The sequence below is a fragment of the Solea solea genome, chromosome 4 (genome assembly GCF_958295425.1).
Source record: "Solea solea chromosome 4, fSolSol10.1, whole genome shotgun sequence".
NCBI classification, from domain to species: Eukaryota; Metazoa; Chordata; class Actinopteri; order Pleuronectiformes; family Soleidae; genus Solea; species Solea solea.
Genome location: NC_081137.1, coordinates 1,891,520 through 1,905,523, shown reverse-complemented (window position 1 = coordinate 1,905,523; position 14,004 = coordinate 1,891,520). Strand labels below are relative to the sequence as shown.

At 41.5% G+C, this 14,004-nt stretch overlaps 1 protein-coding gene across 7 annotated transcripts in view; it reads right to left on the bottom strand.

Annotated features, from left to right (window-relative positions):
• Positions 1-12,508, bottom strand: part of clip2 (CAP-GLY domain containing linker protein 2) — a 33,878-nt gene extending 21,370 nt beyond the window's left edge. For 2 of the 7 annotated variants that reach the window (XR_009240078.1, XM_058627350.1), the window contains exons 1-3: positions 11,820-12,508; positions 9,680-9,891; positions 1,965-2,470 (exon numbers count right to left, since the gene is read on the bottom strand). Coding sequence is in view for 6 of the 7 variants with exons in the window: in XM_058627350.1 (XP_058483333.1) it covers positions 1,965-2,470; positions 9,680-9,794 (621 nt within the window). In the remaining variant the exon portion in view is untranslated. The remainder of the gene's footprint in view (positions 1-1,964; positions 2,471-9,679; positions 9,892-11,819) is intronic. The other 5 variants (XM_058627352.1, XM_058627354.1, XM_058627351.1 and 2 more) reach the window with 5 other exon arrangements.
• Between the last annotated feature and the right edge of the window lie 1,496 nt (positions 12,509-14,004).

The window sequence follows — 14,004 nt, the reverse complement described above, 5'->3', positions numbered from 1 at the left end:
GTTGAATGAAAATCTTTGGGTTAATGAGCACCTACTTCTGACTTGATTTATAACATCTGTAAACATTTTCCTGAAGAGTTAATTGTCTCAATCACAAGTTTCAGATCGTCTTCAATAGAATATTATGATAAAAATAGACAATAAAGGACACCAGTGTGATTGACATCTGGTATCGTCCAATAGGAACCTGGTTCCAAATCGTGAATCTCGAGGCTTCTAAAAGGGAATTCAGAATCGTACGGATGACGTCGCAGGTGGGTGTGCCTCAAGGGTCAATTTTGGGCCCAGTCTTTTTCCTACCATCTTTATTAATAACAGTGTAGATCACTGCTATGCTGATGACACTAGTACATATTTATAGATCCTTCTACAATCACAAAATTCAATACCAAAAGGAAGGGGAAAAAAAAACTGTCCTTATGGCCACACAGTGTGTAATCCGAGTTCAACATTTTGTGCTCGTTTCACAAATATTTTTGAGGCAGTGTTGTGTTTCGAGAGGCAGAGGATGGGGGGGGCGTGGGACAAGCGGTCAGATCCAAGCCAACCAAAGACACCGCGGTAAGATAGATTACATGGGAGCGGCTTAGGAAATAGATGGATTCAGTGATCAATGTGTCAGCAGCGGTCTCCCCTTTCTTAAGTGCTGAAAGTAATCTGGAGTGATTTACGATATTGACCAGCAGAAAGGCTCCTCCCGGCTCCCGCTTTTCCAGCTGCACGGGGTCTGGGGTAACAATCCCATGTGCCCATCGGCAAATGGAAAGCAACGCGACCCAGGGCCAGTCATTCCATATGCGGAGAATTCTAAACACTAATGGGGAAAATAAAGATATAAATGTTGGTTCTCTTGAGGTTTACAGCTCAAGAGGTTAGTGAGAGGACAAAGGCACCCGAGAGGTTGGATGGAGGTTCAACGGTGGCAGCAGACAGAATAAGGAAAAACACAACTTCCCTAAGGGATTCAAACCAGCATCATGTTACACTGCATCAATCCACCCTCACTACTGCCTGCATGAAATTGTAATTAGGCGTCCACTGGGACCCCGAAACTTCTAATTTCTGCTCCTCGGGATGATACTAGTGTCAAATATTTACAGAAATATTTACGGAAAAACAAGGTACACACTTTAAATTATATTAAGTTCATATATTCATACATACACTGTGAGTAGGGATTATTGTATTAAAGTAACACTGACAGGTTACTCATGCCACATGTAATATACAGTAATATTCTGTTAACTTAAAGATAGAATATTATGTTTTTTTTCCTTTTTATAGTTGTTATTGTTAATATTTTTCTATATTGTACTTTCACACATGTGGAAATGCATGTTTTTATTATTGATTACCTTTATCTTTACTGTCTTTGCTCATGTGACAATGTAAATTGGAACAGTGATTGTATCGTATTGGCACATCACTGTTAGAAAAAAAAAATGTTTTAAGCACTTCTGCCTCACCTAAATAAATAAATGCATAAAATGGCAAATGCATAAAATAAGTGTTAGGGTTATTTGCTCCTTTAATGAGTGGGTTGCTGTATGAAAAGTGTGGGAAACCATGATTTTAACGATGCAACAGTAATTTATAGAAAATAACGTATATATATATAGTAAATAGATGCTGTCAAACAAACTCCCATTTTAAAGCTGCAAATTATGTCAGATTATGAAGTTTACACTCATATGTGCCGCAATTTATCGTCCGTTTTCCTTTAAATGGGAACATAATTTACAAAACTGACACCTTGGTTCGTTGAAGAAGAGCTAAAACTCGTGATTGAGACCATAAAGTCCTCAGAAACCTGTTTACCCAAAGCCGTACGAGTTACTACATTATTAGTTAGTACAAGCCCCAATTTCTACTGGTTTGATTGCTCCTTTTAGGATAGTGAACTGATTTTCCACCATTTTCTGACAAATAATCTGATCAAATAATCCAAGTAATAACCAACTCACCAGAACTCGATCGCCGACTCGAAGATCCTTATCTCCACCTTTCTTGACAGAGCCGCTGTCCGACATGTTGGACCCAGACTCGTTGCCCGTTTTCACCGCGCTGTTGAGCAGGCCCTCTCTGAGCGTCACCACCACCCTCTGGCCAGAAGGGGCGCCAGTGCCGCCCTGCTGAGTCTGATTCTGGGCCGAGAGCGAGTCCGTAGAATGGCTGTCACTGCCCTCGCCCACCGGCTGGCGCGTGAGCTTCGAGGGCCGTGTGAAGATGCCCTGCAGGGGCTGGCACTCGAAGTAGCGCACGCCGCCCACTGAGCCGTCATTCTTGCCAACTAGGTCGTTGAGAATCACGCCTGCCCACTGTCCCGGGGCGAACTGGGTCTCCCCCAGGTAGGAGATAACTCCCAGTTTGACTCCGTTGACCCAGACTTGTTCGCCGACCGTGTAGTCCCCCAAAACCTCATCGCCCTCTTCGGAGACTTTAGGCGGCGGCGTCAGCTTCAGTGGATTGTCTGCAGCAACACAGAAGACAGAGATTATGTAACAAATGCAAAACTTAAAACCATAAACTTAAAAGATGATAAAGGTAGAGGTAATTAAGTCTCTAATAGCTTTAGAATATGTATCTCACTGTTTCTCAGAAAAAAAATCAAGTTTGAGTCACTTTATCATTGGCGCACTCTCCCACACCAAATCCCATAGAGAAAATCAGCGATTTTTACATCACAGCACACAGGAGTTGTTGATCCACTGTTGCTTCAATCAGCAAGTTCAATTGTCTTCTTTTGTCACTTCGGCTTATGAAGGCCTTTGTTTGGTTTGTGGCATTTATTATTTAAGTGCCACAAACTTACCAAACGAGGCAACAGTAGACCACCAGCTCCTGTGTCCTCACAAGCTAAAAATGCTGATTTTTTCCATGGACTTTGGTGTGGGAGAGTAAAGGGTTTACAAACCTCATTTTCTGGTTGACCATGTCATTAAACATCAGGATAAAGCTGAAAAACACATTTTTTTAAATACTGTAGACTTCAGCTGGTGTGGATTTTATGAGTCAAGTCTTTTGTGAAGTGGCTAAAATGGCCCCCGCAGGTTCTCGTTGCAGGGGACATGCACCACACACAAAACCCAAAGCTATGACTTCAATGTTGTGAAATGCAGCATGCAGAAATGACATTCTCGGTTGCAAACACTGCGCGCTATTGTGAGCTCATCGTCATTCACGTCAGTCCGAGCGAATGGCCTCGACGCTCTTCATCCTGTCTGACCCCGTGTCACGCCAGAGAAGAAGAAATAAGCGCTCAGTGGAACAGAGCGGAGAGAGACGAGGCGTCATTACTCTGATGTCTCCTGAAAAGTGGGTCAGAGACAGAGATGCGTGAGATCTCTGATGTGATCCTGACACATTTCTTTTTCATTTTTCCACACAGCAGCAGCAGCAGCAGCAGCAGCAGCAGCCTGTAAACTGAGCAGGGCAATACTAAGACGTGGTCGGCTGCCACACACTGCCAGTAAAAGTCTGCATTTATCTGTGTGTGTGTGTGTGGGAGTTGTTGGTTGGTGCCAGGGATTTTTTGTTTTTTCATCCCGACACCCTGACACTGGGCCTAGGGCTGTGTCAGTGTTTGCGCCCCATTTTCTCCCATATGTTTCCGCTGCTGAGACGCCTTCTGCACCAAATTCTGCAAATGAATTCAACTTTAAAGTGGTTTTCACTTCATTCTACTGGGGGTTTTTCGGCGCTAAGAGCTTTTTAGTGGAGTGGTTCGTTTATTACTCGTCTCACTCCCAAGTGATAAAAAAAAGTGCAGACGCCGAAAATACGACAATGTCTTCATTTGCTTTTGTGTGAATGAGGAAAAAAAATTAATTTTTTGACGAAAGTTCAAAACGAGAAGAATATTGATAGTTATGACAAGAGCACTGTCATCGATTAGTCATGTCTGACATGAAGCTCATGTTCCAGCTTTGTACAAAACCTTGAAGTCCAAGAAAGTGATATTTGCTCAAATAATCTTGTGTGCACAAGATATTTTATGGACAAATGTTGAACATATCGGCATAATAAAGGCATCATAAACCTGTAAGTTTATAAACCGCTCTGCTCTGAGTGAGGAACTCTGAGGAGCCGTGGTCCAGTATCATGACTGATCGTGATTCATCTGGACTTTTAGTGTCCAAACTAAATAATTAAAATATTTCTGTGCTGAAAAATGCTGTCATGCAACAAAATATTGAGGCTTATGTACACGGCTGTAACAACTAATCAATTAATAAATCAACCGCCAACTGTTTTCATCATCGGTTGCTCAGTTTGAGCATTTTTCTCAGTATTTTCAGCCGCTTAAATGTGAATATTTACATTTGTGGGGGGAAAAGAAGACATTTGAGAACATCGTGATTTTGTTTGGGAAACAATGATCAGCATTTTGCCCAAGCAAAGTCGAAGAAGGCAGATTTATTCTCTCGTCATCCTCCTCTTCCTCACATATACTTCACACACTGGTGTAGAGACATTAGATTAAGATGGAGCGACAGATAAGGTGACTCTTATTATTATTATTATTATTATTATTATCTACACACGCTGATAAACAGTAGAACAGTATTTCTCATTTTCCTCCAAGTACCACCAGAGGAAGCTGGCGTACCACCAGTGGTACACGCGCCACAGTTTGAGAGCCACGGCTCGAGTGAACAATATAAACTCAGTATCACATACTGTATGTGGCTCCGACTGACGCGACATGTGAAGCAAAACAATAACGACAAACAACAAACAAACTCAGTGTAGCAGCGTTTCGAACCTGAGCGTCACAACCCAGGATCTGCGTTGCCGGGGCAACAGGAGAGCAAGGGTAAAAGGATCTCGGGGCATAAGGACGACTGGAAACACAGCTCTTACTTTCACTATTGTGTTTGGCCTCCTCCTCCCACCACCATCTGAATCCCACTATTCATCAGCGCTGCACAATGAAACCTCCACAGCTTCCTCCTCCTCCTCCTCCTTTTTCTCCCAATTATCCCCTCATCTCTGCCTACTTTGGTCACACACACTCAGTCTCACACACAACTCGTTTGTGATGATTCTTTTTTTGTCTCGCTCACGTGTTTGTGTCTTTATTGTCAAACAGGCTTTAATATGAGTGAAGAGTGTTGTGTTGGTCAGCAGGTTCAGCAGCGGCTGGAACAGCTGTGAGCGACTCTCAGACGCACAGACAGTGACAGATGGAGGAGGCCGAGACCCCCGCCGTCCCGTCCCCCGGACTTTGTTGCGTTTATGGCCGCACGCATGGACGCATTTATCACCCTTTCCTTTTAAGTCTGTGACGATTACGTTTAGAGAGATGAGAGTAAGCGGCCAAAAAAAAGTAGCCAAGTGTTTAGAAATGAGGTTTGAAATCGCGTAAAACTTCCTCTGAGACGCCGATTTGCACACTTTAGCGGGGACCAAAGCGTGTTTGTTTATCAGCGGTGTCGCGATTCCCCAAATCCTCGATTCTGCCATTTTTAGACTTGTCCAGCTGTCCGGGTTTTATGTCATAATAACTCATTTAAGTTATTTCGATTGTCCACATGGTGTCATGAGTGATATAATGTCCATCATTTGTCTGTAATGTACCAAACTATTGTCACATTTAAATCATTTATTAACAATATGAATGCAACAATAACCAGTCACTTGTAAAGGGTCCAGCAATCACTAAGTCTGACCTCTGACCTCCAATAACACGATCACACATGGAAGGGAACACCTGTGCTTGGCGTTCCGTAGCGTGGTTCCAGTATGTTGATGAAATGTTTAAATCCAGTTCAGTCCAGTTTTTCCATCACTGAATAATCGGTCACATGACTGATGCTATAAATGCGTCTTTTTGAGGAAGTTCAGTGATCTCTGGCAGCTTCGGGTTAGCGGGAGGAGCTAAAACGCGCTGTAGTTGTAACACTGTGTTCTCACGCTGGGGGGGCGTGGTTAAGTCCTCAATTCCACCTTTGTTTACGAAGGTCGAGATCGTGACGTCGGTTCAATCGATATTCGATGTGAGAATCATCTTCAAAGTGTATTTTCCTAACAATCCACTTAAATTAACGCCCGTGTTTATCGCAGGTTTAGAATAATTTTACATTTTAATGTTCATTTTATCGTGTCTGACTATAACTATACAGAAAATACTATTTAAAGAGTTTAAATGCCTTTAGACTGGATTAAAGGACATTTGTCATCTTTTTGTTCTAAGATAAAGAAAAGGTAAAGTAGTGGATTTACACAATTGAGGCTGAAGTGAATGTCCTGAAACTTTAAGTACAGCAGAGTTATTTTTGTTCCTCGCAGGTTCGCGGGAGACGAGATCGCAGCATCACGAGAGCAGTGACACGGCTCTGTAAAAAAAAAAAGTTTCTCCTCCAAAAGCAGCTGCAGAAACACTCTGATACTTTCCCTCCATTCACTCACTCACTCTCACCGGGCTACGACTTCCTGTTCCTGCAGGAGTCTGAAAACAGTGCTTTAAATTTAGCAAAAGTAAACTTTGCCAACTTCCGTCACAGCGGCCCCCTTCTCACGAGGCCTCGTCGACGCTACGGCGACAGGATCTGGAGCAGGAAACTAATCCCTCTGTCTCCTCACTGAGGCCTCACTGTTGTCTCACAGACATGTCGAAGCCAAAATGGAGCCACAAATTACCCCAAAATAATCACGGGTACAAAGAAGCTTCCAATTAAAAACAGGTGGATTGACTGAGGAGCCAATTTTGACCTAATTGTCCGAAAAAAATGATAAATTTTGACTGTGTAAATGTCGGTTTAGTACGGTTTCCATAACTTCACTAGAGACTATTAGGTGTCCTTCACGTGGGCCTTAAAGTCGCTAAATCTCACCATAAAGTCAAAATGGAAACCCTGGGTAGCAGGACATGTGGAGCACACTTCCAGGATAACTGAAGCGTTTCCAGGAGATTTAACTTTTTTTTCCCCCTTATTTTCCATATGTTTTCTATGAAATGAATCATTTTCCAGGTTTTCAAGGACGCGTGGGAACCCGGACATTGTTTGAATCACGCATGCCGTGAAGAAACACGTTGTATTTGAAATCCAACATTGTGTTGTGCCTTTTCACATTTGAACTGAAATTGCCAATCCAGAAAAACCATCCAGAACAAACTCCAAATGCTTAAAAAAAGCCCATAATGTTGCAGGCGGCAGAGCAGCCTGTTCTGTTGCCCTCGAGCCGGTCAGCTGTTACTGTAGGTGCAGCTCATCTACATTCTTGCCTTGTGGTTTTAAACAGTTTGTCTTTTATTTGGACTCATTAGTCTGCTCACATCCTGTTTATCCAAAAACACACACACACACACACAAATACATTCTCTGTTCTCACTGCCGTTCACCACCAAGCCTTTTTTTATCCTTTTACGACCACGGTTCTCAAACTGTGGCGCGTGTACCACCAGTGGTACAAGAGCTTGGATTTCTGTCTGTATTATCAAACAGCACAAATATCTAAATCCCAAAAGAATCATTCAAAATGACTGTATTTTATTTGTTTGAAAATAAACGTCTTGTTTCGCTTGCTCAGACTCTTTTTGCGTTCCAAGCTTTTTCTTTGCGCTCCCTGGGTTTTTGTTTGAGATACTGACCATGGGGCGGGGCTTAGGAAGCTGCCTGCTGATCACAAATAAAAACCCAGGGAGCGCAAGAAACAAGTTTGGAAAAGAGTCAAATCTAATTCCATAGTATTTAGGATTAAAAAGTCTAGACTAGGGTCAGCAAACGTGAATAGTCCATAATTCCATAATTCCATCATTCCATATTGCAATAACAACTTTTGTGACAATATTTGACAGAATTTCAAAATAAAAATGTCATGTTTTTGACATGGAATGATGTATAGTTGACAATAAAAGTGTATTTAGGAGGTCAAATCAATATAATAATTAAGTCTTGATATCGATTGAGGCTGCAAGTTTGAGACGTCTGGTCTCATCTATTTTTATAAATGTAATAGTAAATATCTTCTATATTGTACATCTGTACATTATTTCATTTACCTTTACTGTCTTTGCTGCTGCTATCTGGATTATTTTATATTATAGCTCAGCGTCAGTAAGAAAGTTTAGTAAAGTATATGTAAAGACAGACTGATGATTCTTCCTTGGTTTTTTTTTTGGTCCTTTTAGTGGATTTGTTAACAATAACAAAAAAAAGGGGGTTTGTCATTACTCAGACGTACGATGTTATTAACGTGAATTTGAGCGGCGTCGCGGCTACTGGAAAACACTCCGGATCGAAATTATAACCCCCCGTCTGCAAGACATAATCACAGCTGTTCTCACTCTGACACACACACACACACACACACGTTAGCTCTCTCTCTGCTAAATTACAGCTTCTCTTTCAGCTGACGTGGACTGTGACTGAAGAAACAGCCTTCTTTTAGCTGATCGCTCGCTTGTTTCACATTATCATCAGTGTGCGTGTGTGTGTGTGTGTGTGTGTGTGTGTGGGTGTGTGTCATGGTTCATGTTGAATGTGGAATTCCACGCGAGCAAACGAAGAAGAAGAAACAAACAAACCCACAGTTAAAACCACATAAGTTGTTCAAAGGATCTTAAAGTGTTTCTAAGGACTTTGATAAACGGTGTTGTTTAATATTGATATATTGGATATTAGGGCTGTATATTACTGCTGAGTTTCAGATATCGATTCTCAATTTGATATCGATTCATTTAGAGAGATTTTAGTTTTTCCTTTGGTTAAGAAAGAGATTTTCAAAGATGCAGCAAATAGTATAAAATGTGGATCTCTCTCTGACCTGGTGCATCTTTAAAAATAAGAATGTTAATGGTTGTCTGGTCAAATCCTGACACGTCAAGGACTGGCGTACCTCTAACGGCGCTTTTCCACGACACAGTTCCAGCACGGCTCGACTCTACTCATTTTTTTTTGCTTTTCCATTAGTGATAGTACCTGATACCTGGTACCTGGTGCCTTTTTTGGTATCAGGTCTGGCGAGGTTTCTACTAAACACACTAGAATGTGACGTCAACAGACTGCCGGCCACTGATTGGTCAGAGAGTCATGAGCGCGACGTCCAACACAAGAATCAAAGCGAACAATGCCGAACTGTAGATTAAGATAGTGGAAAAAGACTTCAAATCCCTGAAAACATGCGTTAATCTCCAACATTTAGCAAAGGAAATGTCTCAAATGTTAATATTTAACAGGAGGAGTCTGGTGGACTTAGCGACAGGCGATTGTGAGCCGAATCGCAACCCGTTCAGTCGTATTTCAGTTCAGTTCAGGTCTCTTTCGTTTCACTCAAAACAACTGGTTTGTAGCCGTGCGATGACGACTCCGCCCACGTTGAGGAGGTACTATAAAGTAACGGAAACCATACTAAACCGAGTGGAGCCGTGCTGGAACTGTATCGTGGAAAAGCGCCATAAGCTTGTTAAACAATCCCCATAGCTCCGCCACTGATTGGGTTAATTGGACACTGCCGTTAAATCCTGATATTTTTGCTCACAACGATCCCAAAAACAGCCTGGGAAAACCTGGAAGGACTGAAATCCAGATAATAAAGCTAAAGAAAACACTTAGCGTCCACATAATCTGAAGCAGATGAGCTCCGGTGAGTCATGAAAAACAAAAGCTCAAAGCCACTTCCTGTGATGAGAAGAAGTGCAGAGTCACAGGGTCAGGAGGAGAAGGAAGTTACTTACTCTCTTTAGGGACGACGGGGCTGGACGTTCCACCCGCGGAGCCCCTTCCCATTGGGCTGGAATGTTTGGGCCCGCGGCCAGGGATTTTCAGTCCACTGGACTTGAGCATGTTCATTCTACGGCGGCAGGGAGTCGCACCTGGACCTGAGAGATGAAGCCTCGCGGATCAGGCACTAGACGAGGGAGAGGAGGCCGGTACTGTCCATGTTTGGCTGCAGGGACGAGACAGAGGGAGGCAGGAAGTCACACATATGGAAACAATCGACAGGATGTACACGAGCAGAAAGCTCTGAGTGGACGCGTGGGTGACCAACGTCCAAACTAGACGAGTGGATGAATGTTTTCTTCAAGGAATAACATCATGGAAAAATCTAAATCCACTCATTTCTTCATACTGTTTATCCTTTAAGGGCTTAAGATTTAGATAAAGACGAAGACACAGACACCAGGAGAGACAGAGACAGAGACAGACAGGTGGATGAATTAATAGAGAGATGAGAAGAGGATGAGAAGAACTGAGACTGAGAACTCTGAGCTGTGGAGGGCAGCGCTGCACCTCTCTGTGTACAGCCTGCCAGAAGGGATTATTATTATAGAAGAAGACGAAGAAGAACAAGAAGATGAAGACGAACAAAAAGACCAAGAATTAGAACAATAAGACAAAGCACAAGAAGATCAAAAAGGAAAGAAAAAGATGAAAGAGAAGAACAACAAGACACAGAACAACAACAAAATGAGGAAGAGGAACAACCGAACAAGAAGACGAGGAAGAAGAACAAGAAGAAGATGAAGAACACAAGACGAAGAAGAACAAGAAGGCGAAGAAAAAGAAGACAAAGAAGGAACAAGAAGATGAGGTAGAACATGATGAAGAAGAACAAGAGGACAAAGAACAAGCAGATGAAGAAGAAGACAGGTGATCAGTGACAGTTCCAGACATGGTCACTTTCATGAATGCAGTTCAAATTTTTAAACTTTATGAGACATTTGCTGACGTTGCAGTAACTTTAAATCACCATAAGGGCAAATATAAAGTATTTTTGAATTAAATTAAATAGCATTAAGGAGTCTTGATGCTCTTCATGTTAATCTCAAAACACAACAAACAGAAATAAACATGGGTCCAAACACAGTAGATGGATTTCTGGCATCAAATACAGCAATTTTTCAATTGGTATTGATTCCTAAATCAACTGTCAACAATAGTGATGATTGATTAAATGCTATTTTTTAATACTATTAAAACAAGTTATCCAGCTTCTTCACTGTGAATGTTGTCTGGTATGTTTCTTTGCTTCAAATTAACAAAGAAATCAGGCAAAATGAAATCATTTTGAGACATTTGAGAGAAACACTGATAAACACTCTGACATTCTACGTTTCTTCTGCAGTGCCTCTGAGCAAAGCAGGGAGACCTTATCATGACCCCTGACCCCATGGCCCCAAAACATGATGTCGTTTTTTTTGGCATCTAAAAAGACGTGACATTAAAAAGCAGCAGAAAATCCAACTATTATTGTTTCCAATCCTCACATCTGTCACATTAATTACAGCTCACTTGTTCTCCCATCATCAACTTATCAATGTCCACATTCACTGTGACTGAGAGTCAATGCAGGCCGGTACTAAAGTGGAGCATGGCCTTCAAATCACAAATCATGTCTCAGAGACTGTGAATGCAATCACAGCTGACATCAAACACACACACACACACACACACACACACACACACACTGATATGTTCCAATTTACACGTCACACACTGAGGTTTTAAGAGGAGAAATTCATTTCCACAGCAAGATAATGAAATCAATTTTTTTTTTTTAAATCAATTAAAAACATATTGCACATGATGAGAATGGTGGTTTTCTGCAGCCTGATTTCCATTCCCTGATTTCACATAGAAAAGAAAGCAGCATGAAAAGATGATGATGATGATGCAGATGCACACACACACACCTCATCAACAACAACAACACACACACACACACACACACACACAAAAATGTAAGACAACGCCAGTTTGATCCATTGTTGTAGCTACTGCGACAACGTGCTCCAGCACCACCTTCACTTCCAACCCAAGTCACTCCAGGCTTCAAATTCAATAGAACAATAGAAATGATTAAAACACACTCACCTGCATGTGTTGAATTTAAATAAGGAGTCCAACTTTGTATTTGTCTCCCTGGATGGGGAAGGCTTTTTTTTTTTTTTTTAGTGGCAGCCACTCCCTGGGATGCAAATATGGATGCTGAGATGTTGAAAAGGAGGATGGAAACAACTGCACGGAGTCAGCAGCTGCAGCACAGACTCACACAATCACTGAATCACTGACACAAACAGGCGGTGGCTGCCTCACTGCCTCGGTTTTTCTTGGGGGGGCTCAAAAATCACCGACATGCATCCACCATCAGTGGCCGATAACTGGAGCTCACGCTCCGGAAGCTTCCACGCGCAGGGAACGCAGCATCAGCAACACTTCAAAGCAACTTTCCTGTCGCTGATTTAAAAAAAAAGCATGAACCGGCGTTTTGGACGCGTCTCCTCCGGCCTCTTGTCTCCCACAGAGGACGTGGTGGAGTGGGTTAGTTTAGTTATTAAGCACAGCCTCCCTCTGTCTGTGACTCAACCCACCGGCGTCTCTGAACAAAGGGGCTGGGAAAGCAGCAGAGCCTCCTGTGGGAAAGATGAGACGCGTTCTCCTCCCAAGTGACGAACCCCGTTTAAAAAACGGGCCGATTTAAGATCACTGCTCCCTATCGCTAAAAACTACGTGACTCACACATCATGACTCAACTGCATTTCCCGTTATATGCCACTCGCTTTAATTCGGCATGAATGAAATCAACAAAAAAGCACATTTATTCACAAAACACATCACCCTTATAGGCTCATCTCTGTGTTCTCTTTCTCACTTCGATGGCGCAACTTCAATAGGAAAACAGCTGGAGTAGCAATCATAAAAGTCAGAATTTACACATATAAAGTCACACTTAAATCAAAATCCATGTGCCGAATTGAAAAGCTGTTTCTAGTGTTTCATAATATAATCTCAATTAACACATATCTACTTTGTATTACCTCCACTAAGTGAAGAAACGTTAAATAGCGAAAATTACCAATGGAGTTTGTTGTTGTGTTTCACTTGAAAATTAAAAAAGCTAATTTGCGGTTAAATTATGATAATATTTGCCAGACATAATGTGTGTAAAACGGAAATAGATGAACTAACAGCTCATTTATCAACACGTGAATCTACAATAAACCACAACGCGTGGGAGATTCATTATAATCATATGATTTTATTTCCTTGGGCGGGGCCAACGTCCTTTTCACACGGATCTCTTCTGTTTCCGGTTAGATTTAAAGCAGTGTGATTGGTCAAAGGAGGCAACGGCCATCTTTGACAGCCCTGGGATTGGCCAGTTTTTTTATGCTCCTGGGCGGGGCTTAGTTTGACAGCTGAGACGTGAATCAGTGCCCTCTGGTGTTGCTGCAGTGACTTTCCAACACCATGATGCCTGTCAGTGGATTTAAAGTGACAGCTCTTTCTTTTTTCATTGTGTTATTATTTTATTTATGACAATGAAATTAAATAAGAAAAGCTAATCAGTTAGCAATCAAGTTTAATTCATTTGTATTGGATTTTATTTTAAACAAACAGTGTACTATATATATTCACAGAAGAGTTTTAGCACCACATGTAAAAGAATTATGTCAGAATTCTCAGATTAAAGTCGGAATTATGAGGGAAAAAGTCAGAATTATGAGATTAAAGTAAGTATTCTGAGGCTAAAGTCAGTATTCTGAGAAAAAAGTCTTATGTGATTAAAGTCAGTATTCTGAGAAAAAAAAGTTGGGGGAATTGCTGACTCAGCGTTCCCAAATAATGTGTCTATTTAACACAAAATAAGATAAAAAAAAAAAGAGCGCGAAAGGAAACAAGACTGTGGAGAGAAAGTAGAAGCAAAGAACTGGAAATATGAAGTGAAAACAAACCTTTGGGAAAATGAGAAATGCGACCTTTGACTCACAGGTCAACTCCTCCCTGTAACCTCTAAATGATAAATAGACTCCACATGAGTCTCAAACTGGGTCAAACTCCGGCGAAAAAATGGCCACAAAAGAGGCTGAGTTAGAATGTTATGAATTAGAATGTTGTGTTTTTAATTAAAAAAAGAAAACTATTCAATTAAATTGATAAATTAGGAGTTATCAATATTGTTATTAGAACCTCAGATTATTGTACCTCCATCTAGTGGCACAAACCACAATCATCCTCCATAACTTTTCTATTAAAAACCCTTAAACACACCGAGACA